The sequence below is a fragment of the Chelon labrosus genome, assembly GCF_963514085.1.
Source record: "Chelon labrosus genome assembly, chromosome: 13".
Lineage (NCBI taxonomy): Eukaryota > Metazoa > Chordata > Actinopteri > Mugiliformes > Mugilidae > Chelon > Chelon labrosus.
The window spans coordinates 12,514,549-12,542,074 of NC_140346.1; the positions used below are offsets into that span (position 1 = coordinate 12,514,549).

The 27,526-nt window shown below is 42.6% G+C and overlaps 2 protein-coding genes across 3 annotated transcripts in view; one reads left to right on the plus strand and one right to left on the minus strand.

Moving 5' to 3' along the window:
• The window catches only part of sgsm2 (small G protein signaling modulator 2), a 76,409-nt gene extending 60,015 nt beyond the window's left edge, over positions 1-16,394 (plus strand). The window contains exons 13-24 of the mRNA XM_084558966.1: positions 2,921-3,095; positions 3,745-3,809; positions 4,773-4,918; positions 7,247-7,375; positions 7,454-7,636; positions 8,376-8,753; positions 9,196-9,320; positions 10,362-10,444; positions 10,734-10,843; positions 10,934-11,030; positions 11,214-11,381; positions 11,546-16,394. Coding sequence (XP_084415092.1) covers positions 2,921-3,095; positions 3,745-3,809; positions 4,773-4,918; positions 7,247-7,375; positions 7,454-7,636; positions 8,376-8,753; positions 9,196-9,320; positions 10,362-10,444; positions 10,734-10,843; positions 10,934-11,030; positions 11,214-11,381; positions 11,546-11,634 — 1,748 coding nt within the window. The 3' untranslated portion in view covers positions 11,635-16,394. The remainder of the gene's footprint in view (positions 1-2,920; positions 3,096-3,744; positions 3,810-4,772; positions 4,919-7,246; positions 7,376-7,453; positions 7,637-8,375; positions 8,754-9,195; positions 9,321-10,361; positions 10,445-10,733; positions 10,844-10,933; positions 11,031-11,213; positions 11,382-11,545) is intronic.
• Positions 16,395-18,062: 1,668 nt separating this feature from the next.
• Positions 18,063-27,526, minus strand: part of tpst1 (tyrosylprotein sulfotransferase 1) — a 40,652-nt gene continuing 31,188 nt past the window's right edge. Inside the window, exons 4-6 of one of the 2 annotated variants that reach the window (XM_084558710.1) lie at positions 20,737-20,787; positions 20,122-20,189; positions 18,063-18,573 (exon numbers count right to left, since the gene is read on the minus strand). In XM_084558710.1, coding sequence (XP_084414836.1) covers positions 20,154-20,189; positions 20,737-20,787 — 87 coding nt within the window. In that variant the 3' untranslated portion in view covers positions 18,063-18,573; positions 20,122-20,153. The remainder of the gene's footprint in view (positions 18,574-20,121; positions 20,190-20,736; positions 20,788-27,526) is intronic. The other variant, XM_084558711.1, reaches the window with a different exon arrangement.

The following is a 27,526-nucleotide window of genomic DNA, read 5'->3' on the forward strand; positions in this document are numbered from 1 at the left end:
TGTCAGGTCACGTCTGTCAACGTGCCACGGTACTATAAATTACATTTAACTGCCTCAAACTTTGTACCATCAGGCTGCATTATGCTTTAAAAATCTTTTAGATCGCTTTTCTAGCACAAAAGAGAATGCCTCACTCCTTGAAAGGAAGTCTAAACAACACAGATTTAAAAAAAAAGTTACCTTCCAGTTTGTGTATCTTCTGCTTTAATTGAAATTATTTGACACGGATACAGAAAGCAAAAAGCTTGTAACTGAAACCATAGCATCAAAAATATGTCATTATTTGTCTCTGTCATGTCATATAATAATAATTTCTCCTCTTATTAGTACTAGTCAGTCAATATATGAAAGAAAGTGTGTTGTGATCAACTCAGACTTTTTAAAAATATGGTTAAATATATTTATTTTAAAGAGTAGTTCAGACAAATAAAGTATGCACTTAGCCGGAGACTGTGTTTAACATGTAGGTCATCTTTTTCATTGGTGGGGACCAAAACAAGGCAGTGGAGACTGGTCTTTGATTGATCAGGTGGACGGATGCATCGGTCCAAATGAATCCTAAGGATTCTCTGTGTCTGCTATGTTAGGTCACTGTTTGGCAACCCGTTAGCCAAATATTAAAAGCTGAAAGGATGTTGTGTTTTCACAGAGTTCCTGAGTTTGTGTAAGGTCAATAAATTAAAATAGCAATCCACAGTTGATTGGTTAATGTCATGAGTGCTTTAGACACACAGTAAATTGACAACTCTTCCTTAATTCCTGCTTGATTTTTTATTTTTTTTTAGCCAAATAGTCTTCCATATGCATTGTCTGTGCCAAGCTTTAGAGTCCACATGTTTCATTTAGTGTCATCCATAGCTTACTGAGGTGCACATTATCCATCACCTAAGGCTTGATCTGTAATGTAGGTCACATTCAGTGTTGTCCAAGAAGTGAAGTGCAGGTGAAGTGTCAGATGGAGGGAAGGAAGACGTCTCACCACACATCATCCATAGGTAGCATTCATCAGTCAGTCAGTAGTCAGCTTCTTAGAAGTGTTTCAGATGAGACACCGTCTCAGCCACTGAATTCTCTCACTAGTAAGATATATTTTCAGTTTTTCTGTTGACTGGACTTAATGTCTTTTCCTCATTTTTCTGTCCCGTGAATGACAGTTGGAAGTTGAGAGTGGCCGGACGCTGTAATCTGGTGCAATAATATCCTGTTCTAAGAAAATGGTGTCTTTGTCACAGATATTGTCAGACATATAGTTAATGCCACAGCAGCCACTGACACACTCTCCCTACATCCGTCCTTCTTAACTCCACTGCCTCTCTGTCTGCTCTCTTTCCTTTCGACCACTCAGCAAACACAGTTATGTCCACTTGCTCGGCAGGGATCCTAAAGCAAAGCTGTGAAACACTGGAAACACACTATCAGATGTACAGACTTGTCTTATGAAACACCGCTGTCAAACACAATGGCCGCACATACCTGTCACCTGATTTTACCACAGACTCCAACTTCCCCAGGTCTCTTTGTCTAGTTCAGCGCCATTTCTTGCATTCTGGGATTTGCAGTGCTGACCTCCTCAGTGTAGCTCCGAAGGCATGCCTCAGCACTGTTGGGTTTACGCTGTCGCGGTCGAGATTCGCTTTGATAATTTGCTTAGTGTTTTTTGCACTCCTTTCATTTGACTAAACTCTGTTTTCCTACTTTTTGTCTTTTCATTTCTCACTTGCAACATGCTTGAAATTTTTTGCATGGGGAATATGCACCCGTTTCATTGTTTCTTTTAGAGACCGACTCTGTGTTTCTGCGTATTTGTGATGGAAAACCCTTTCTCACAGTCTCCTCTCCTTGTTTTTTGATTTCTCTCTCTCTCTCTCTCTCTCTCCTCTGACCTCCTCAGTTGTTCCTCCCCTGTTTGTGCAGTCGTTTTCTGCAATGCTGTTCACTGTAATTCTTCACTAACCCCGCCGCCCCACCCTCCCCTTGCCCCCTCTTCCACCCCTCTCATTACGGTCCTGTGGGGTTCCGCAGTAGTAGAGACGTGGAGTCCTTGTGTGAGCAGGGTTTGCCTTACTGAGCTCAAGAGCAGCTGTTGATCACATCTAGTCCTAAAGTAAAGAGGGAGGAGGCCAAATGGCGCTCTCACTCTGGCATTTTTTTCTGTTTTTTTGTTCTTAATATCATTTGTTTTGGGGGTTATTGAACAACCAAAGAGCAGCTTCATATTTATGACAGGTCATCAGCTCCAACCTGAAGAATTAAGGTGAAGAGCATTTTATCAATTGTGAAGTTCTTATGATTTTTTCCTCCCCCTTGTGTGCCGTTTAAATGGTGTCTATTTGATTTGGTTGTTTCTGAGATAATTTCTTTTGGTGTGTCTCTTGTCATGTTCTGGCTTTATGCATCCTGCATGGCCTGAGCGTCAGCCTTGTTCCTGGCCTCTCCTCTTCTGTCAAACTCCTTCACTTCCTCTTCGCTTCTCCTCCTCTACTTTCCACCCGTTTCTCTGGAGCGTCCTCCTGAGCTCGGCTGTCCTCTCTGACTTCTCTCTGAATGAACTGAACCAGCATGGCATCCCTGCATCCTCTCTGCCTGTCTCTCCCACGGCACCGTTCCTGCTTCCTCAGCCGTCCCCCTTCCACTTTTGGTTTCCTCTCTAGCGCTCACATGTAACATGAGTGTAAAACTTTCATCCATCTACTCATCTCTTAATGTCATGAATAACAAGCAAGGATACATGGAAAGATGTATTTACGGTTGAGCTGAGGGACCTATGTCATAATATGTAAGACACAAGACGTAGCCAGGCTGAAGCAGACCTGAAGCCTTTTAAAAGTACGAGCGTAACACACAGAAACAGCAGCGTCCATTTTGTCTCGGAGCACTGAGACCCCTCTCTGTCTTCTCACTTTCGTTTTCTCCGATATAGACCACGGGGAGATGATGGAGTTGCAGGGTTTTGGAGGCAGCCCGTCGTCATGGCAACAGGCAGACGTAACCACTCACGAGTCCCTGTGCCAGTCTTGCTCCACGGCCGGCAGCAACATGTCGTTCGACTACCCGGCCAGCTGCACCTGCATACACGACACATCAGACATTCACACGTAAGCACGTGCTTTACGTTTTGTTATAGCAACGAATTGTGTAGAAATAAGAAGAGATCAATACCCCAAAAAAGGTTTAAATAGTTTCTATACATCATTCCAGTTTGGTAAAAGTTTTTAAATTATGGAATTTACAAAAATTTATATTTTAACTATCAATGAGTAATTGGATTAAAAATTGGTAAATAGACTTACAAGCCTGCGGTTAGAAAAGGTAAAAACTATTGTACTCCATACTAAAATTAAAAAACTATAGCTTTAATCTTATATGTATTTGTTTGAACAATAAAAATGCATAAGAGTTTGTAATTATTTAAAACTTTGAACTTTAAAGAGAGAAGAAAAGTATAGAATAAAATAGAAAATCAGTGTGTAATTGAATTAAAATCGGTGAATAGTCACACAAGCCTGCAGTTAGATGAGGTACAATCTATTATACTTCATACTAAAATTCAGTCTAGCTGTTAAGAGTTGTTATTTCATCATCTGAGCAAAGTGTTGTGTCTTTTTAAATGTGTTGAAGGCAAAGATTCCACTGAATCAGTATTTATACAAGTGATCTATCGATGAGAACAGCAGACAAATGCTTTCAAATCAGACAGAAACTCATTTTAATGTTGGTGTGTTGATCTTTTTTTCTCTCCTCCAGTGTTCCTCTTAAGATGCTCTGCCAGAACATGAAGAGGCAGATAGTTTCCAGAGCCTTCTATGGATGTAAGCGTCATTTCTACCTCTGTACAGTATTCACACACTTCAGTTTCCGTTTGAATTTAAAGGCTTTGTCCTTAATAGTGGCCCTATTTGAGTTATCCCAGTGCATGCTGACAACTTATTGCTGGTGCTCCGTATCATATCATGCAAGTCAGCATGCCATTAAATGATTACTGATCTCTTTAGAAAACAGCAATACCACTAGATGTGCAGTATGTGCTTGCAGGTTATTGCATTTTCTTTACAATTAGTTTCCGACAGAGTTTCTATGCTGTATCTGTAATTATGTACACGTTTTGACGATGCTTTGTGTTTGTAGCATAACCTTTTTAAAGTGATACACACGGATATTAAATATATGTATATGTATAACTGCCTTTTATCAACTGCAGCTCCCAGTGTGTTTTCATTAGTTTAACGTTCCACCTGCACTTTGAGACTTTCAGCGTTACACTGCTGGCTCCCAGACAGGAGCACAATTGATTTTAAAATCAATTAAAGTAATTTTAAAAATAATATATGGGGTATCAGCTCAGGATACAGGATAATGTAATGGGTTTTGCAGACTGTAATGAAATATCCTTGTGTTTGTATCAAACACGTAATGAAGACTCTGTAATGAACTGTTGCCTAACATAATATATTTGTGGTGTTATTAAAGCAGCGTGCATTAGAGTGAAGGCCTCATTGTATTACCAGTAATTAGTTTGTTAATTGCACTCAATAAAACAATATAAGATATTTAAATGTTAAAACCTGTTTTTATATTTATGCACTTTGCAATTTCCCACAGTCTATCACATGTTGAAATCCTTTAAGAATTTTACTCTCATTTTTATTAACATTTCTATTATAAAAATCTAATTTAATTGATTTATTAATTACTCAGTGTATCTTATCATGTTTGTATTGATCAGATATGTTCATTTTTGGGCTGTATCTTTACTGATCTCACCTGTCCTTCAGGGCTGGCCTACTGTCGACACCTGTCCACAGTGCGGACTCACCTCTCGGCTCTGGTCAACCACAACATCGTCCCCCCAGACAGACCATGTGAAGCATCCGGGGGACTCAGCAAAGAGGTGTGGAGCAAGTACCAGAAAGACTGCAAGGTGGGTGCGGACAATAAACGATCAAGCTACCATGCTGAAGAAATTACATCGACATAACAAGAATATGAATCCTCCTCCGCCATCCCTCTTGCAGGGTGATGGATTTAAAACCCAGACGTCACCGCAAATCTCCCAAGTCATCACTGAGTCAGTGATATTGATCAACCCTGAAAGCTAAATCACGGCGACTTATTTCCATAAAACCGTGCAGCGTGGCTGTCACACTTAATGACCGGTTACTGGAACTCTAAAGAAGTTGTGACATTTAATTCCCCTTTTCTGCAGAGTTGTAATAACTGTCGCAGACCTTACAGTTAAATACCATGTTTCAGTCACCTTTTCAGTAACTGCCACGAGCCTGCTCATCTTTCTGGCCTTTGCTGGCTGGCCGAGGAGTGGAGTACATGGCTGCATGAGATGGACCGTCGTCTTGCATTGAGATCATACTCATCTTCTTATCAACTTCTTATACCAATGCGTGAGCAAAGCATCTTCCTGAAATTCACAGTAGGTTCGGCAGTTGATTTTCAGTCCATCCTCAACCCACAAAAACTTCCGTCTTTAATTTCAGTCGTGTCCGACCCTCTTGTATCTGGACAGTCCAGGTAGATTGTAATTCTGACACATGGTGACACTGGAGGATAATAGGTTGCTGAGAGCTTCACCTTTGTTTTTTCTCACCTAAACTGCAGCTAAAAAGAGAAGAGCTGTGTGGTCTTAAACATTCTCAACTAAAGCATAACAAATGAGTAAAACAAATCAAATAGAAGTAATTACTGTTCTCACGTACAGTATGTAGACTCACGTAGAGGTGAGTGAGCATGCCCTTCTGAAAGTCATGTCCTTCTTTGACTGCAAAGAAAACAAAAGTGCTGATGCACTAAATACACTTGCAGAAGCAAACTTCCTAGTAAACTGGGCAAGGTGAGGTAATGCTGCAGAGGCTTTGCACTTTCTAACACCATAACAACTTGCTCTTCGACCAGAGCGAATAAAGCGAGTGATAAGTCGGCTCTGTCAGTGACAGAGTGAGTGAGTAGAGGCGAGGCTATGTGGGCGCTGCAGTGTGTTTGTCTGAAACAAGAGAGCGCAAGAAAGGAGCTGGTGTCATTACTGCAGAACATGAGTATTTAACCAAATCCACAGACTCTTATTTTTTTACAGCAGTCTACTGTCAATCATCTTGCAACTATTTGTGGACATCCTGACTCCCTAGTTGGAAACTTTTGTAATAATATTAATATGGCGAGCAGAACTTTATCAGAATGTGCTGTTGTCTGTATTATGTGGTTCTCTGGTCTTGTATCTCTGTGTGGCCCTGGCTGCTAGTGTTTCCTGAATGCCACCCCTGTTACAAATGCCAGCTGCCTGAGATTAGTTGCATGAGAAGTTTGCTTATGGTGCGTCAGTTTCTAAAAATCAATCATCCTGACTCTCTGTGACTGTTTTGAATTATCTCTCTGTTCATCTTTTATTTTTCTGAATGTCAACCAGTGCATTTTTGTCAATAACTAAAATATAATAATGTCAGTGTCTGTGTTTAATTATTTGTAGCTTCTACAACAGATGCACCCCTGGTTTGACTGGTGGAGGACTTATTTAGATTCTGTTATAAGCAGCTTTTAATTCTATACATATGTAGTGTTTCCCCTACCGATATATTATATAGTATTAGATTATACCTTCGGCTTGTACTGGAGGTTTACATGACACCGTACAGATTATTAAATTCTGATCTTTATTAATTTATTGGGTTCATGTTTGCAGTAGTTCCTCGTATTTTAGAATGAAGTCGTCGCATGTTTACATATCAGTTGTGAACTGTAACATATTGTCATAACTAACTTTGTAATTAACTTCATATCATATAATGAGCTTCTGTTACCTCCCAGTTAAAGCTTTCTCTCTTGTTCTGTCCTACCTACACAGCGTATACAGTCCATCCCGCTCTGATGTATATTAATTGTGAGTCGGTGATCGTGCGTTCCTCCTGCTGCCCCCGCCCTCTCTCATCTCTCCTTCACATTAATGAAAATTTAATGAGTTTCAGTGAAATGAAGTCTCATTACACAGTGCAGTATAATACCGCCGTAGCTATTAAAGTAGCCACTGTAATCATTCATCAACTCCAACATAGCCATCATTACTAATTTACACTCTATTCATATCTGTGTCCTTTATCTCCTGCACTCATCTATGTCTTCCTCTGTATGGATTGCAATCACTCTTTCTCTCCTCCCATTATTGATGCACCTCCTCTTCCTCTCCTTCTGTCTTGTCGCATTTCTTCTCCTGTTCATGTTATTTATTTTGTGCCTGTGTGTTTAGAACTACAAGGAGCTAGAGCTGCTGAGGCTGGTTTACTATGGTGGAGTGCAGCATGACATCAGGAAGGAGGTCTGGCCTTTCCTGCTGGGACACTACAAGTTTGGCATGGGCAAAAAAGACATGAGCCAGGTACAGAGTATGCACACATACACAGAGACAGTGAGGTGAAGGCAGCAGGTAATTATTTTTTTTATATCCTGCATAAAGATTGATGCGAAGATCAGTGAGCGCTACCAGCAGGTGATGCGGGAGTGGAAGGCATGTGAGGTGATCGTCAAGCAGAGGGAGAAGGAGATGCAGTCGGCCATCTTTGCCAAGCTCTCCTCGGGCAGCAGCATCGACAGCCACGTCCTCCGACTGGTGCACAGAGACTCCACGCTCAGCAACGAGGTAAAGCAGCCAAACCCAATAGATCTTCCACTCAGGGGGGAGGTAACACACTTATTTTTCTGCAAACTATGAATTTTTTTTTCAGTATTTTACTTTTTTCCCCCAAAATTTCACTGGGAAAAAAAGTATTCAGCATTTTTAAGTCAACTTTGCAGACGTGTAAACATACAACAGTAGTAGTTGTCCTCAGAGAACATAAACCCGACATAATGATATGTCACTGGGATATATTGGACATATCTTTAAAGATGTTTGTTTGGCATTTTATTCTGATGGGAAATAGAAGAATGAGTGAAAATACTCAAGTAAAAGTAGTCGACAAAGCCGAGACACAAGGTATCGACTGAAAAGACTAACTTAGTAAAAAATATTGTCACAGAAGAGGCTTTTCTTTTTTTTATCAGATGTCCACTTAAGAAGAGGACATCTGATAAAAATGCACTTTCATCCACTGATTAGATAATGTGCCATATATTCAGAAAGACAATATTCGCAGTATAGATATCTCAAGAGTGATCACAAAATTACTATGTGAATACTGCATGAAATAAGTAGACCGGTAACTAAATACATTCGTTGTCTGTGTTTTCAAAAGTAAATATTAAAGAGTGTGAACCAGTTACTATCTGCTTACACTTTGGTCATTCCAATAGGCAGACACAGATTAGTTTAATCCAGCCATGTCCAGGTTACACCCTCGCTGGCTGCCCCCAGCTCCTAAAGTTCCCTCCTTGTTCAGGTGTTCATGTCTGTGGATGAGCCAGACGCAGGGAGCCAGGAGACTCCCAGTGGAGAGGACACCACTCCCACCATGACCACCCTGGTCCCCCCTGCCGCCGTCCCCCCAGAGGAGCGTCCTCTGGTGGAGTTTGACTCCCCCGACTCGGGTCTGCCCTCTTCGCGAAACTACTCGGTGACCTCTGCTCACTCCCAGATCCTGTCCAGCATAGACGACGGTCAGAGCACCGAGGAGGAAGGAGGAGGCGGCGAGGATGGAAGGACCCCGGGGGGACGTCAGGACTCTCTGACCGAGGACAGGCTGTGCAGTCAGCTGGACAAGCTGATGACCACTGGAGCAGCTGCTGAGGGGATGTCACCTTCACTCTCCTCCTATACAGTACGTACAGTAATCTGACTGAGCAGGTCTACACGTGGGATTAATAATCTAATTTATGGGTTCACAGAATGTATGAAATTCTAATGATTTTGATATTTTTAGAGCCTAAAGTTTGTCTTTCAGGTGGCAGAGGAAGAAATGTCATATTATCACTTATATTGTATTCATTTCAGATTTTATAAGGATTAAAGAGAAATAAAGAGAGTAAAGAGAAGGCAAAATAAACTAGTTCGCTGGTTTCTAAACTTCCAAATTATTATATTGATCAATATAAATTTGTCGCGTGGAAGATGAGGGTTTATTTGGTTTATCATAAACGTGCTCAGCATATTTAATGTGCAGTAGTTTCTCCAAAGAAAGACTAAAAGCTTGGATTTACACTCACTGACGTTGGCGGCATTTCTATTTTTGTTTGTTTCTTTTTTTTTTTTTTTATGTACAGATCGAACTGTTGGACACAGTCGCCCTCAACCTCCACAGAATAGACAAAGATGTGCAGCGCTGCGACCGCAACTACTATTACTTCACCACCGGCAACCTGGAGAAACTCCGCAACATCATGTGCAGGTAGGGAAGACGCCGAAAGAAAGAAGTCAAGACTTTGCATTATGTACATTATCCACTTTCATCTTGATAAATAATCTAGGGCTTGCTCTATATAAATTCACCCAAAAAAGTATATTTGTACACGCTTTGGTTCTGTGCTCCCAATGGTGCCAAAAACTTCTACTAACTAAACTAAAAGATCTAAACTAAAACTATAAGATTAATGTGATGAAGTTTTTGCCACTTGGGAGAAGCACTTTAAACTTTAAAGCGAGTACAAGGAGCATACGGCAGTTGTCTTTTTCCACTGACTTGATGTGGAGTGACATTAGCGTTCACCGGCAAATGCTAAAAACTGTAGCCTGCAGGAATGATGTTAAAGAGAGCGGTTGGAGTGAATAAACAGTAAGACTGCGGGCCGGAAAACCAAAACAATGATCCGAAGCCTTAAATAACCTGAGAAGCTTTGCTGACCTGAGGGGTGCTGCGTAGTCTGTCAATAACTCTTTATAGGTTTGTCTCTACAAGCGATGCGGTCCATTGTTGATGTAAACGTATCGATTAGAGCGGCTTGCACTGGTCTGCTCTGCACCTAAGCGGCAGCTAAGTAACATAACTGGATTAACACAGATCTAATGATTGGTAATTAGTTGGAGATTCACTAAATCAGGGGTCATTAAACTTATTACTCAAAGGTCTGCGTCTGATTTTCATTGCAGGTCAGGAGTCCGCAACAATCGACACTAACAAAGTAATATTCAGTGCAGTTGTTCGTACATTTTAAGCAACGTTCATTCAAGTTGAGGACAGTCAACATGTCAAAACACATTTGACCCTGGTAGGAGGCATCGTCTGCCTGCAATCAGTCGCTTGAAAACGTGTGAACTCCATGTAATTAGAATTAGAATTATTCTTTCCGGCTGTTAACTTAGCCACGACAACAAGAAACTAGGATTAATATGGGAGCAGGATCACTGTGAATAATGCCTGGCCTTACTGTGTCTTCAGTGTGTCTGATCACGCTCATGCTTGTGTCTTTGTGTGTCTCCTTCTCGTCTGCAGCTACGTGTGGGAGCATTTAGAGATGGGCTACGTTCAGGGCATGTGCGACCTGCTTGCTCCCCTCATGGTCATTCTGGATGACGGTGAGAGGACAGAACCGTCACACGCCGGCTATCTCCGCGTCCGCCATTATTGTAAACAGCAGAGATGAAAATCACCGCCAGTGTGATGCTAGAAATCTTCATCTAACAATAGAAATAATAAGCTGCGGATATTTACTGTTTGCACGGAAGACGTGTTTAGTGACGCTACAGTCAAACGTCGTTATTTCTTACCGCACCTAATTTGTAACAAAAATATTTCACCATGAGGTGTTTTACTTTGTTCACTCCACCTTTCAGACTGCATGTTCTTTTTGTGTGTGTGTGTCAGAGTGCCTGGCGTACAGCTGTTTCACTCAGCTAATGAAGAGGATGAGTCAGAACTTCCCTAATGGTGGAGCCATGGACACACATTTTGCCAACATGAGGTCGCTAATCCAGGTGATGGATAACACTTATTCTGTGTGTGTGTGACAGAGAGAGAGTTACCTAAACTAAACTAAAACCCAGTGACATTGTCTCCGATGTCAGATCCTGGACTCTGAGCTGTTCGAGCTGATGCAGCAGAACGGAGATTATACTCACTTCTACTTCTGTTACCGCTGGTTCCTGCTGGACTTCAAGAGAGGTGAACCCTGCATCCCTCACTCACTCGCTCCGACTCTGACGGCAGCCCTTTCCTGTCCAGTGACATTTCTGCCGCGTGCGATGAAATGATTTGTTACTCATCTGAACAGTGACACAAAGTCTTGTCAGACTGCACTGATTATAGTGTGCGTGTGTGTGTGTGTGTGTGTGTGTGTGTGTGCAGAGCTCCTGTACGAGGATGTGTTTGCAGTGTGGGAGGTGATCTGGGTGGCTCCCAGGATTTCCTCACGGCACTTTGTCCTCTTCCTGGCCTTGGCTCTGGTCACGGTTTACCGTGACATCATCATGGACAACAACATGGACTTCACTGACATTATCAAGTTCTTTAACGGTAGGACACACGTTTATATTGTGTGAGTGGAAAGGTATTGTTTAGTATATATTTGCCGTGAAGGTTCCTTACACCTGCATCTTGCTTGTGCATAAACAAACTGGTTACAACTTGCAACCAGTAAACTGCATTGCATGTCCTCTAACAGTGTGTCTGACCCACAGAGATGGCTGAGCGTCACGATGTCCAGCATATCTTGAAGATAGCGCGTGAGCTGGTGCACAAAGTCCAGTCTCTGATGGACAACAAGTGAGCGTAGAGGGAGAAGGAGGGACGGGGATGGGGATGCAACGGGAGTAGAGCGTCCAATCCTGCTGGAAACTCGCCTCCTCCTCCTCCTCCTGCCATCCCTGAATGACAGAGTGTTTCCTGGCCTCCACCTACCCACAGCAGGTCCAGCAGGTCCAGGTCTCCCCTTAACCCAGATGAAGGCCCGGCCCGGCCGGGGGTTTGCGGGGCAGGAGTGCTGCTGTGGTGGCCTGGCTCTGGAGCTCGGCCCAGATCTGTTTACATTAACCTCTACACGGAATGCCCCATGGTATCTGTTCAGACATGTGGATTTGTCTGCATGCTTGTGAGTTTGATCACACTGTGAACGCGTTCTTGAGTTTCCCAGTCCTACAGAGTTTGTGTGCGTGCATGATAACGGACATATTGTACACACACACACACACACACACACACACACACACACACACACACATTCCACTTTGGCTCTGTCAATACTCCAGTTTTCCAGAGTCGCACTCTTTTTCCTTGACGCTGGAGCGGGACATATTGGATGCCTATCAGGAAAGCTGAGGTGCTCTCAGTGTTTGTCAGACGTGGTCCTCCGTGCAGTGCCATCGGAGGCCACTAGAGTGCAGGATTTACACACAACATTGTCAGAGGAGCAGAAGACTTAGCCACGAAGAAGTTTCCATTAGTGACCAAATGGACTGTGCCAACTACCTTTTCCTGAGTGTTTTCTACAGCAAGCATGTGTGTTTTTACCCCCACCTCCCCCTCCCCTCTCTCTCTCTCTCTCTTTTTTTTTTCTTTTACATCACAAATCCATTCTAACAAATGTTGCCTTTATCAGTAACAGCCCAAGGTACTTAGTTGCACTTTCTTGTGAGGGTTTTCCTCGGTGGCGCCTGTGAAGACCTCACCACAGTTGGAGGGGGCTGGAGGAACCACTAGAGGCCAAACTGTTGAGAGAAACCCGGGTGAAATGCATCCAGACTTTTCTGAACACGTCAGTCAGTGTCTACGGCATGTTTAATCCTCGTTCTATAACAGCAGAGCACAACAGGAAAGGAAGAAGCATGCCGGCCTTCCTCCATACTTTCACACCAGACCATTTTACAGTGGCATGATTGTCAGGGTGGCAGCTGCCATCGTCATAACTGAACATGACATTAAGGTGACATTTAGGGGTGTTCCCCAGGCTTTATTTTGGTACTTCAAATAATAAAAATACGATAAATGCGTGACAATTTGGCCAGTTTGTTGAAAAATCTAATCAAATGAAGCAATTAAATATCCATGAGCACAGTCATACCGTGTGCAGCACAAGGTTTATAACACTTAGACCAAAATGTCACCAGAAAACGTGAATTAAAAGTAAAATACTCACTCAGCTCAGACTGTTTTAATAGTCTGAGTTGTTTTTGTTGCTGGTCAGAATTGTATTTCTCTCGGTATTTCTACAGCCCTGGCTCTGACCAGGTTTCACTAGCTTCTGTTAAACACAATGACTGAAGGACACCAAGTATTATTTATTTGTGATAAGAAATAGAGAGGAAGATACTAAGAGAAAATGAAACACCTGATTAAGAAAGACCTTTTGAGGGCAGAAAGAAAGAAACAGTTGCGTGCGCGGGTATTCATTTAAGAATAATGCTGGCAATACTTCTTTGGTGTTTGTCACTAAAACATCCTACGAAAAGACTGAAACCAGCTCCCGACTACTTCATCCAGTCGTGTTTGAACTTTAGCTATTCTGACCATCGCTCCATCACGTTATGTATTTCATCATCGCTCTACGTGGCAGCTTGACAGCCGGTGTGAGTGGGTCAATGAGGAACACTGCGACCGCTTAGAAAAGAATGAAAAGTGCTGAGCATTTACTTTTAGCTAGTTCTTCTGTTCACCCATAACCTAACTATGCCAGCTATACGGGAATATATAAATATATGAAGCTTTTAGAAGTATTACATCACTTTTAGCCTTCCACTGTTAATGGAATATTTTTAGAGGCTTGCATGTGAAAGTATATCTTCCAGGTCTGCTCAGTTAGTGGATCTATATCTACATCTAAATGTAATCCTGGGTTCTGTTCAGATTAGCTGAGCTGAACTAAAGAAATTACACAAATGAGACAAAAATCAAATTAGTTACTGATGAAATATTAGCTGTCTGTGAGTGGCCAGAGTGTGTCCACATCTTCTCTCAGGTCCCCTCATGAGTCCTGATGAGTTGCTTCGACTCTGGGACGTTGCGTAGTTTCCTCGCATGAACTGTTTGCTTCTGTTTCTGTTGGATTAAGTTCAGGACTTTGATTTGCCTTTCCAAAACATGAACATTCCTCTCCTTCTTTGGTGTCACGACGCGTGTGTGGGCGGGGTCGTTGTCTTGCCCCATGACCCGCTTCTTCGTTCCCGGTCTCAGTTCACAGATGGATGCCGTGATACCGTCCGCGCTGGTCGAGGGGTGCTCGTTCAGTAGTGCGTGGCAGTATGTTTGTGAAGCTTCTCCGTCTTCCAGGCCCTAGTTTGTCCAAGAAACACGCTGCAAGTCTAGTTGCAGAGTTGTTTTGCTTTTGGGATGTCCTGATTTCTCTTTTAGATTTCACTGGTAGGATTCAGAACTCATTGTCTCATAACTGTCCCATCAGCAATGTGAACCTCTCTGGCTCAGCTGTAACTAAACTGACCCAAACCATATTACTTCTCATGCTAGAACGTTCTACTTTGGTCTTTTGTCCACAGTCTTTGTGGGGAGCAGTGTCTTTCAGTGTTCTCCTGATGGTGCATTCATGAACATTATCACTAGTGTGTGTGTGTGTGTGTGTGTGTGTGTGTGTGTGTGTGTGTGTGACAGAGGCCTTTAGCTGCTCACAAGTTACCCTGTGTCCTTTACGGCCTTTCAGACCATTGCACGCCTCGCTGCTGGAGCGATCGCGAACATCCGACTGTGATAGATCCGCGTTCTTTAAATATAACAGGGCGCCCACTCACGCTGATGATCGTCCCGCTGATTGAAAACTCGCTCACTTCACCGTCTAATTAACTGCTACTCCCGGAGGTTCACATGCTTCACTCCACTCACAGACACGAGCCACTGGATCATTTTCTATAAAGAGACGACGGAGCTCGGTATTAATCACATGTATTATTAATAATTAGGCTCTCTTTGTCTACTTTTAGGGCTCGAGGTGATGATTTAGTGAATGAGTATTTATAGCATCAGCGGGTCTTATCTGGGAGTATGTGACCCATTATACCAGGATGTTCACACAGCTCAACTGTAAAGTGACCAAAAACTAGTTAATGCAGTTAAATGAACAGAGAAATGGATGCTCAAGATGTGTACCAGTCAGGGCAGACGTGCTAAAATCATGCAGGTATAATTCCCAGGAAACAATCACAGTTTATTTGGATTTCCAGGAAGAGCCAGGCTCGTGGTACTATACATATATATATCAGGCTCTGGATTTACACGGTACTCATCATTCAGTGCTGGTTCTGGTCTTTTCGTGGAGAGTACAGACAGGAAATTAAATCCAGAATAACACCAGCTCTATTCTTTAAAAGAATTCCTCATGAACAGGACTGAAGCATGCTCACTGACCCGAAGGCATCACACAGACTTCTCACTGCCTTCAGCATCACTGTCCAGAAAAGTGGTTGCAATGATCCTGGTTGAAGCTGAAGCCCGGCCAATAAAAAAAATTGTTTAGACATGCCGTGCAGGAGACGCTGCTCATCACGCCAACCGTTCTCTAGTGTTCAGTGGATCAGTATTACAGGTTCTGGCTTCAGACTAACAGCACATTCACCTTTGTACCTGAAGGGAGTCGGCGAGGGGGGAGTTTTTTTGATACCTTTTCCACTCCCCCCACCTCGTCTTGTGTGACCCTTTATCCCTCCCCCTCCCTTAAAATGTCCCAACACGGCTGCATATGATTGGTCGTCCAGCTCGGACCTGCACCTGTGATTCAAGTGCCAAGAGTCTTCCCCAACCCTGAAGTGTACTGTAGTCATCCGGCTCTCTGATTTGCTAGTTCGATCGCAGGAATGGGCGATGGCGTGGATGTACCTCGCTGCGGCCCTCTCCTCCCTCCCCCCCCCAAAAAAAAAACGACCCTGCCGCCAAGGCGACAGAGAAAATTCGCAAAGGGGGAGGGGATACCGGGGCCCGTGGCAGAGCTTTTTTTCTTCCAATCAGGACATGTGTACCAAAGCCTTGAAACAGCCCCCTCTGTGGCATGACGACAATGTGCAATTTCATACTGCATCTTGAAGACTGACTGTTTACTATGTGTGTAAAATATTTTTGAAAATGGTGTTCTTGAATTCTTTAACTACTGTGCAATTTCTGTCGTTTGAGAACCCCATCAAAGTCTATATTGCTGTACATACGAACCAAAAGCCCAATATTTCTATGAAGACAGTCAGAACACACACAGACACACCCACATATATATAAATATATATATATAAATATAACTTATTTTGAGATCTATTTTTTATGTTGGTTTTAGCAGCACTAGTCAAAGGTGTATACTGTGCAGAAATGCCCGAATGTGTGCAGACTATGTTACACGTTGACTGTTAAGTGTTCTTTCTCAATGTTGTGCACTGACTTCAAATTTCTATTTATTTAGAGAGCCAATGATTGCATTGCTGAATATGTATTGGTAAGGATGTATCATTTGCCTTGAATGTAATGTATTATTAAATAAGAGGTTGTTCATTACTGTGCTGCTCTCGTTCCTTCGTGCCCCGGATCCGGCGGAGAAGACGACGTTCCCTGACTTCTAATAAAGTGTGTTGAGCGTAAACAAACCAGATTAAAGCAGCTCTGGTCAGTTTTTTTTTTTTTTTTTTTTTTTTACATCAACGATGGGCCAAACGATGTGTTTAATGTTCAGGAAGTTGCTTGTAATAAACACACAGAAAATGATCTATGACTGTGTGAGTTCCCCTCAGCTCTACAGAGCTTCAACGTGTTTAGCTCATTGATTTGCTTTCAAAGCCCAAACTCCAGCCTCTCAACGTCACGTTCAGACGTCACAAGGTGCAGATTTTTATGAAAACACAAGGAAGTCACTGAAAACCAAACAAATTTAACGTGTGGTCTGCATCTGGACGCTGACATCTAATCTGTGGCGCTATGTATTTACAGCTGGATCTAAAATGTGTTCTCATCAATCCAGTTTGATCAAACTTCAATAAGCAAATGAGTCAGGCAGAGCTGGTTGATGTGTCGACGTCATACAAGACACCTCCCAGGTTCAGAGAGAAGATGCTGCTCATTTTCTTATCTGGCAGGTTGACCTTACTGCTGCTTCCCGTAGCTTTTCTTTTCTTGTTTGACCCCTAAATGTGATCCGGCTCCCGTCCCAGTCTGTTGTCTGAACATTTACACTCAAAGCTTCCCTTGTCCAAATAAGGAACAGTTTAAAAAAACAGGTTATCAACAGGGAATCTGTTTCTTGAAACACACGTGTGTATGTGAGGCATAAGCCAAACGTTTCCCCTCAGGAGTTGTCAGTTTTTAGACCTGGACCAACGGTGAATATTATAAAGGTTTGCTCATGTCATTTTAAGCTCCATTCTCAGTTTATAAATAGCTGCCTGTCGTCACTGAATCATGATCAATGAATAAAGAGTCTGTGGTGCCCCCAAGCGGCAACAAAGTGTCAATGCAGTTTCAAACGCATCTAAATGAACCCCTTGCGTCAAACATGTGTTTCTGAGATTTCTACCAAAAATCTAATTCAGTCAGTAAAAGCTGACAACAGTGAGGCCAGAATAAAACAACTGAGGAGAATTACGAAATGCAATAAATCTGCGCTGTCTGTTTTACATCCACCTAATCAAAACAGTACATCACAGAATAAATGACTTCATAACGTCTCGAGCCCCAAAGGTTTATGCCTTGTTTGTTCCAATTGTGTTCATTTGTGTCTTTTTTCCTCCATAGTTCTGACTCTGTGTTTCTGTCTGATCATTTTACACAGTTGCGGTAGTTTTCTTTTTTTTTGTCTCTTTTGTGGTTGTTTGTTTGACTTTCCAATAAGAAACTGTTTCGCATCAAGTCTCACAGTTTGATCATTTCACTAGCGCTGCTCGGCGACTCATTAAAAGCTGCTGAACAAAACCTCAAAACACAAAGTCTAAAAATGTACACAATGTTTTAACCTCACTGCAACTCACTAGAATAACTCTTTATTGGTTCAGAGTTTGTCAGGTTAGAGTCACACAGATACAGAACATCTCAGAATATCTGCAGCTGATTAGGGTGCATCAAAATCACAGATATCAAACCTAAGAGATTCAGAACAGGTTATCTGGTGATATCAGGTCACTGGTAGGTCATTGTGTGCTTGGTGCCGTGAGGTGTAGCCTGCGTGTTTGATAGTATCTGGTGTAATATCCATTAAAAAGAAAAAAAGACAGACTGACAACAAGGTTAAAAAAAGCATTATTTATCACGGTTGATACGTCAAACTGATCAGTACCCATGACATTGCACAATACAAAGGCATGAAAAAAATTAAAACATTAAAATAGGTATTGCCTCTTCCAAAAGCTAATTTTTCCATTCATAAATACTGTTGCCATCTCATTCGACTGCAGTTTCTTACAACAGAATCACAGAGTTTTTTACTCTAATAGGCAGAAATCATTTTCTACAAATCAATGAGCATGATGTGACGATGAGAACGACAATCTGCAGACATTCTGTGGTGCTGAGAACCAGTAATGTTTTTTTCTTTTTGTACAGTACGACATTGAAGGCCCAGCGTTCCCCTGCAGAGGAGGCGTGGTAGCAGCCCACAGGTGGAGGTGGAGGAGGAGGAGGAGGGGGAGGACTGTCCTGCTGTGGTCACGTGACCTTTGAGACATGCTGAGGGCCGACATGAACGGTGAGATGGGTGAGTCGATGTCTGATCTACGGTTCCACGGCACCGAGTCCCGTACTGGAAGATGAGAACAGAGCGTCTTAGTGAGGATGTTTGCTGACCTGCTGTTTCCAGTATTTGCTGGATCCGTCTGGCTTCCATTAACCAGCTCATGCTATGAGCTAGTTTCAGCATTCCCCTGGAAACTTTCAGCCAGGGGTGACTCACGATTTCAATATTCTCCGAGCGGAGACGCAGCTGCAATAAATCTCCAACTTCTAGGATTACACATCCGATGAAAAGTCACTAGAATAAAGTCTGGTCTAATCACTTTACTGGAGACCACATCCGCCACTAGACAAGAGCAGTTGGTCAGAAGCTGCTGTTCAATGGGACTTGCATCTGAATGCGACATCTGCAGTTAGACTGAGCTTTCACTTTCCTGCCTGTGCATGAGGTAGATCAGCTCTGCTCCTCTTTGACCAGCATTTAAGAATATTTCCCATGTATAGTCACGTGTCTGCTGTGTCTCCATGGCTCATGCTGTCTTTTCACTCTCCATCTAAGGAAACTGAGGAGTCACATAAACCAAGGAATGATTTCTACATGAAATATTTGTTTTCAAGTCTTCTATTCAGTGAGTCCCTAATTTCCCCACGGGGATAAATAAAGTCCTGTCTTGTCTCATCTTTTCTCAAGGGTGGAAAGTTCTAAAGATGAATTTAAAGACCAAGCCCACGTCTGTACAACGTGTCAGTGCTGCTACACAGTGACAAATAGTACTGTCAGAATGGGGTGAGACTTTTTAGAAGTTGAGTGAAGACATGCAAACATACGAGAAAACTGCTCAGATACCGTTACGTCTCTGCAGGCTTGGGTTCTCTGGTCTGCCCTCTAGTGGCATCCTCCAGTAACGCATGCGGCACACAGGAAAATAAGTGAACAACCACATGTGTCTCCATATATGTGTGGTTTTCAGGCTGGTAATGGGAAGACTCCATTCTGTGTCAAAAACAGCTGATCCACTTCTTCCTCAAACACGCAGCAACGTGAGAGTCAGAGCGCCAGAGAACGGAGATGTTTCTGTACGCTGTGTGCAGGTTAGCCTGAATACTGTAGTTACTGTGTTTACTGTTCCCTGTAATCTCACAGTTAGCACCGGTGGCTACCACAAGGATCCAGTCACATGCACTCTGTTCTATTTCTCAGTAGCTCTCTGTATGACTCCTTATTTCCCAGAATCTCTACTGCAGAGGTCGAGAGTGTTGCGACACCATAGACACATTAAAGGGAAACACTGCCGTCTATGCCATGTTGACATCGAGCAGAGCTCTCCTCTAAGTGCTGCTCACTCAGTGAGGCTTCTAAGGCTTTGTTTTCCCAATACTTCTACTGAAAGTGGAAAGTTTCTTTGCCGACTTAAAATGTGATCGCAGACTATGTTTAGAATGACTGAGAGGTTTTCATGAAAATAGGAGAAGAAAATTCTGTCCAGCTTTGACGAGGAACGCCATATACTACGTTAGTCTGTACCAGTGTAGCATGCACATTTGAAAACAGATAGTTGAATTCATCACCATGTGTCATACTGAATTATACAACCTATATGTCTACGTCCAGCTGTACCTGTGTGTTGTGGTGCTGACTCTCCTCTGCTCCTAACTGGGGTTGGGTCTCTCTGCAGACTTCTGGATCTGTGAGGAGGAACAGACAGGGAGGTCAGGTTTCACCTTTCTGCCGAGGGCATGCGGGAGTATGCATTCAACCACCAGGAAGACGCTGACAGACAGCTGAGGCACAATATTCAACAAAAACAAAAGAAAACACGGACCGTGAAGAAAAAAAAGCCAATATGAAGGATGTCAGACAACATGTAGGAAAAAAGATGTAGATTCTCTAGCTACCAGGAGAGGGCAGACTCTCTCAGTTAACTCTTTAGTCAACATCAGGCTGTGAAACCAAGAGACTAAAAACAACAAAATAAACCACTGAACTCGAAAAACATAGAGGCAGTTGTGAAGCTGACACCAGAAATCAACAACAGGCTGCGTTAGATGGCCAGAAACTCAAATGAAAACAAGAGGAGATGAGTAACTGTGAGCAGATGGAAATCTGTAATGTGATCTTTCACTGAGCTGCACATGGTTTAACTCAAATCAGACACTAGAAAAAGGCTGAGTTTGGGAAAAAACAAAAAAAAGGAAAGAAAAAGCTCAGCAACAGGCAGAAGTGTTACTGTACCTGTGATTGTTCTTTTAGGAAATCTGGGAGCTGAAATTCACCTTTAAAGACCTGGAAAAACAAAGGGCCAGGTTTAGAGACTCTGCAGGAAGTCAGGATCTGGATCACCATGTCATGAAACTTCGTGGATGTTCACTTCAGTAATGACTCGACATCACAAAAGAGAAGGATTTTCACTGACTACCACCCTAAATTCCAGGCCTCACCAGCCAGCAGCCAAAGAGCTGCAGAGCAGGGACAGAGATGGATGAGAGGGAGGGCGGGGGTGGCTGAAAGCGTTTAAAAAAATAAGGTCAAATCAAAGTGAGGGAGGGGAGGGGGAGAGAGGGTCGATGTCCTATAGGACATACCTCTACTGTGTGAATGCAGAGAATTTAACCTCTTCCTGTGTGTGTGTGTGTGCGTGCGTGCGTGTGTTGGAAGAGTTTCTCAGGAAAAGAAAATCTGGCTTTCAGCAGCCCAATAAAAAAAAAGGAATCCATTTATTACAACCAGGCGTTTTATTTCCACAGAAACATAAGGATATCTTCGCAGGAAGTGGCCTCCTTCATGTTGAATGAGAACACTGTGGCACAGAGCCAGAGATAAAGAAGAATGTGGAGTAACAGTGGGGCTGGTGGAAATGTGTGTGATAGGTTGAATCACGGGGGACTGGAAACAGAAGGGGGGGGCAGCGAAGAGGCAGCAAACGCTGAGTGTACCTAGCTTCTTTAAAACCAGCTTTAATTTCATAGTAGTGTGATTGTGTACGTGTATAATGTAGTATGTATACAGTAAGGTGTGGGTCACTGCAAAAACAACCCCATTAGATCCTAAGATATCCATTCACTGCAACTTCACTGCCCTCCGTGCTGTTCACAGACATGTCCTGATGTTTGCACTTTATCAACTGCAGTTGATTCATTCAGTGAGTCAGTCAACAGACTAAACTCTTCCACTGGCTGTTATCTGGTGTACACGTAGCGCCGGTCAAATGTCAAGAAACGCTGCTCCTTCAGGGATTTCTGTATTTTAAGGATTTGTTTGGATCTAAACTAGGCCAGACTCAACTCTCATCAGAGTAGGAGTCTGGTAAGATGCCATTTGGAAGAAAATGGCTATGCACGCAATTGGATAGTGCTACAACCAACCAGAGCTATTAATCAAACAAATCCATCACCGCATAAAGCCCACCCAAATAATTTGATTTGATAGGCCCGGCAGATCATTGCTGGAGCATAATCAGTTCCTAACGAGCGACCAGATCAAGTTTCTGCCATAAAAACAGTGGGTGGGAGAAGATGGCTTCAAAGCTAAAGGCTTTAAAGCTAAAGTATGATACATGTTGTAGATTATTCGAGGCAGATGCAGCTATGCACACGCTTGGCTTTGCTTTTAAAACATGACCTCTAGAAGCACTGATGTTGCCTTCAACCTGAACTGCTGTTCACTGGAGATTTCTGACTAACATCTCGTTTCATCACTGTGTCGGTTTTGCAACTTTAACAGAAACGTTTACTGGACTGACTGATTTTCATGTCATACAGTAATGATGGACTGTTGTCTCTCTTACTTAAATGTGTCTGACCATAATCTGGTAAACACTACATCAAAAATCGACCGACTCGAACACATTCAAAAGACCAGTTAACTTCTGTCCAGGTGCACCAGTTAACTGAAGACCATTACAGAAGCTGGGGAAGATACTGACGACCAAGTGTGAATCTGTCATCAAAGCAAACAGGAATCTAAAACAGGTCAAATATTTCAGTGTTCATTTTTTTTTTTGTTTTTTTACATTTTTCCATAGTCTGGCTCTAAACTGTACAAGGGTTACAAAAAACCCTTCAGGGAATCAATGTGCCCAAACATCTGACTGGTACTGTGCATGTGTGCCCGAGGCCAAAATGATTACACAAAAGCACTGTGTATGGATTTGATATTTTAAACATAACCCGTGTTTTTTTTTGGCAGTGGGGAAAAAAAAAAACCAGAGTGGTGACACTGCTGATCAATAAATGATCTAATTTCAGCTGACTGTGCCCTGCCCCACGTGCTCTGACTAGATAGAGCTCTTACTTTTACGTTTAAGGACATCACGTTAAGTATTTTAATAACTTTAATCTGAACTGGTGACCATGTTGAGATCAACGGCAGCTATCTGTGTGTCTAAAGGGTGTTGATGGAGCAGTGACCCGTTTAGAAAAGTCCTCCTGTTCCTCACTAATCCTCAACATGTAACTGATGTTGCTTCACTGATCTGTCTCAACACTTCACTTGTCTTTCGTAAGACGCCCGTCTATGGCTGATAGCTCAAAGGAAACCAAGCACTGTATGTATTTATAAAGCAGATTGTGATGGAAGACAATCCAATTAAAAGTATCTGCTAAGGATAAAAAACAAACAAACAAATAACAAATGGTTATAATGGTATAAGGGATAGTGTTGCATGCCGTGTTTAGATTTATGGTTTCACACCAACTTTGCTCTGCTGCTGCTCTGCTTCCCCCCTGTGTCACCACTAACCTCAATGGCACCCGAAACAACCTCAACATAAAAATCTAATGCAGGCAAACAAGGTATTTCTGCGGAAGCACAGGGGCACAGATCAACCTCAAATTAACTTCTATGCTCTCATGTAGTAAGCAGTTTCAGAATCTGGCAATAAAAGTTTCAGTTCCCTCTATTTTTAATAAATAATGGCTTTTTATTAAAGGGCCAATAACAACCTCTACAGGAGGAGTGCCACAAAAGCCCTGTGTCCCTCTTGCAGACCACGTGACTAAATCTACCCCAAAACACAAAACTTGTTCCATAATCCCTGCGTGCCTTCGTGTCAGCCCGAAATCGATGCAAGGCCAGAAATGCAGTGTAATCGAAAATTATTTCCTACAACAGAGAGGCAAGTGCATGTTTCTGATTTCCTCCTGGGTGCCATTTTGCAGCTCTCCTCGGTGTGCAGAGGCTCCAGGCCAGACTGCTCAGAACCACTCCAAATCTGCTCAGACGGGAAAGGCAGAGGACGGAGAACGGGAGAAGCAGAACGCCCTTTGTATGCCAGGTCACACACACACACAGACACACACACATAATAAATCCAAGAGGTGTATAATTAGGACGTGTACAGAGGTACTGTCTGCTCTGCACACTACAGATCAATCTGTCCTTCAGAGGGAAGACAAGAGATCAAAGGCCAGACATCTTGTCTACATGATGGGATCACTGTAATGTGAAGCCAGGCGGCTCTAGTCCAGCAGACTCAAGATCCATTACCTCTGTTATAATGCTCATGAAAGGATCACTATTCATATGGTGAAAATTTACAGCCTATTCTACTGAGGAAGATAAAACTACTCCAGACAGATGGAAGGGACCTTTGACTGCCAATACAGGGCTTGGTCACCACTCACTGACAGAAACGCTCGTTTGCCTCTTTCCTGTCATTTTCCCACAGCTAAATGACCGCCAAATGAGCTGTTTACAACTCCTACGAAGGCATCTCCATTAGACTCTTCCCTTTAAAGTTAGACTTGCTTTCTAATTACATCACCACAGCTAGTCAGCACCTCTGAGCCGGCTGTAAACGTTTCACTATTTTATTGGTGATAGAATTAGAAGCTAAAGAACTCTTCTAAACGATGGATAGAGCTGAAGTCATCATCATTAACCACACTAACAATGAGGCACTACAAATGCCAATACTGCTGGAGCAGTGTGCCGAGAAATTTGGTACATTTTCTTTTCTTTTTTTTTTATTATTATGCCCTGAGGATGAATGCTCACCTATTTGGCAAGTTTTGCTTTTACTTGAAATGTTACCAGTGAAATATCTCAATCCCTACAGTACTGCATGAACTACCAGAGAAAAGACAATAGAAAAGAAGCATATTGTCCCGTGTATTCGTATTTCCTACATTTATCATAATACCATATACATACACCGATCAGGCATAACATTGTAACCACCTTCCTAATATTGTGTAGGTCTCCCTTGTGCCTCATCAGAGAACGGACATGGGCCTTCTGAGGGTGTCCTGTGGTGTCTGGTAACAGAATGTTGTTAGTGGGGGCCTTTGGTTCCTGTGGGTTGAGGGGAGGGGCCTCTGTGGATCAGGATTGTTCCAGTACATCCCACAGATACTTGATCAGTTTGGGATCTAGTGAATTTGGAGGCCAGGTCAACACCTTGTGCTGTTTTTCATGTTTGTTTTTTTTCAAGTTGTTCTTTTGAGTTGTGTGTGTGTTTGTCTGTGTCAGGCTGCATCCTGCTGGGGATGGTTGCTGCCATCAAGGAGTGTCATTGCTATGGGGTGGGGGTCCCTGGTCCGTTCTAGGTGGGTGGTACGTGTCTAAGTAACATCAACACGAATGACAGGTCCAAAAGTTTCCCAGCAGAACATTGAATTGTCACAAGATGGTCAATGTTATTTACTTCTCCTGTCAGTGGTTTTAATGTGCCAGATCGGTGTATATTATAATTACATAACATTTTTCAGTTTTCACAAATCACTTAATAGGCTACTAAATGTCAAATTTTTTGACTACTTGTGAGTTTTTTTATTTTATTCCACTTATTGCACCGCACCAGAATTTTCCAGGAAAACTACAAGAAAAATGTGGCTCCAATAACAGAGAATATTCCACTCCAAACCACTGAGGTGTAAAGATCAAAACATTCACAGGAATGTGAATGGTGAGGAGAAACTCTGACAGCCTGCCATCGCATGCCTCAGCAGAGCCAGTCGGAACCCAGTCTGGGAGGGACCAGAACAGTCCGGTCAGCCAAGGGGCCTGCTGGTACAAGCAGCAGGTCAGTCCAGCGTGGCATTACCAAACTAAACCCTGTAGTTGTTCAGCCTCAGTATTATGGCTGCAGCTCCATGTGACTGAGCTCCAGTCTCAGGGGTTTAAACATGAAAACAGTCCAGTGCGTTTGAAAGGCGGCCACTGTTGAGCCACTATCGGCGGGGGAGAATGTTTCAACTGAACGCTCGTCCAACTCCACCCTCTCTGGGAGAAAACTTTCCAGGATATTGTTACCCTAAACAAAACACTTCTATCTGAACAGCACACTGAATCTATTCAGCAGACCCTCTCTGGTCGGATGTTTTACTCAGTGCATACACACACATACTGTAAAATTCTTAAGACAGACTTTAAATCAGGTCTAGGACCGGGTATTAAACACATGTGTTTAGTTACATTTCAGAAATTGCTTTGTTTTAAAAAATAGTTTGTAAAAGAATACGACAATGCTTCCAACAATAAGGTATCAAAAACATAGTGAGACAGGTTTCTCAACTATTGCACAGAGTAAATGTGGCACATACAAACACTGCTCAAGTCTTAATCTGCGCTAAATGAGTGCGATGCATTGATCAATAAGCTTTTCATGTGAGGTCCTCATTAATGCATCTTCTTTCTTCCTTCTACTGTTCTTGTCTGGCAGATGGTTTCATGAATATGACTCTCTGTTGAGGTCAGAGAGCTAAAGAGCACTGACCATCGCCCTGGATCAATATCCTACGATCGGCCTGCACATCATTAACCGTCCTTGCACCAATATGAAGGAAAAGGTTCAGCCACGGACGCAAAGCGCAACCACTGGTCAAGGAACTCTACAGACATTGGTTTCTTATCACTCCACTAACTCCTCTTATTATTGTTACTGTAGAGAAACTGAGAATGTATTGATCCCAATATCCATTTCTCACCAGGGATCAGAACAACTGTGAAGCCACTTAAAAGCTATCGATTGCGGCTTCAAGAGACAAGCCTGACGAGCCTCATTTACAGCAACCTCAGCTTTCAGATGAGGCCTGAAGAAAGAGCAGAGGTCCAGCGCAAGAGGCATGAAGGTGTGTGAGCTCAGGTTAGAGTATTTGTTCTTATATTCCTTTATTAGCTCTAATGGACCCACACCTTTAAAGGTGTACTATACAGCATATTTTTCAAAAACCAATGTACAGACCCAAACAAAAGTTAGTCTTATTAATCAACTCTTATGACCCTGGAAGTTCGAGGTATTTATCTGCAGGGACCCTGCACTCTGGAATGCACATTTCTGCTGCACTCACACAAAATCCAGCAATGCAGCACCTCACTGCAGGGTTGTCTGGAGGTGAAGCAGTGTTTATTTGAACCTTAGAAGGCAACCTCCAGGAAACAATCAGAAAATCATGTCTTATGACTCAGATTGGCTGTTCTGTTGTCATTAATGCTGCTTCCTCTGTTCGGTCACTCTCTAGCTAGCCAACCCTGACTAGTGTTATGTTTACAGACAATACAAGACCTATAAGACCCCACTGATCTTGACTGGTACTGGCAAATTTGATAACTGTATACAATGCGTTGTAGCTAAATAAACATTAATTCTGAACACAGATGCGATTATAACTCCATTAATTGATTGACAGCAACATTTTCCCTTTATTGGACAGTTGCTGTGGAGACGGAGAGGATATGGTCAGATGTTGAGGGCTTTTCATCTATGCATTATACTTCTTAACCACTCAGGAATAAATCACCACAATAAAAAACTCATTTAATAATTAAATCATTATTATTGTTCATTTTTTGTCTTTGTCTTTGTAGCTTCTGAAATATGAGAATACTTGCTCATGTGGTACTGTACTGTAGCATACTTCTGTCTATCATGGAGCAAAACCACGACATGGGAAACATGAGCTCCCCAATAATTTCATGCTCTTCATTTTTGGAAGAGATCATTCTGTTCTGCCTGAGTGAATAGTTGAAAAGTTAACCAGTTTGGGGATCCTCTGATGCTTGAGATGTTCTTCCCGCTACAACA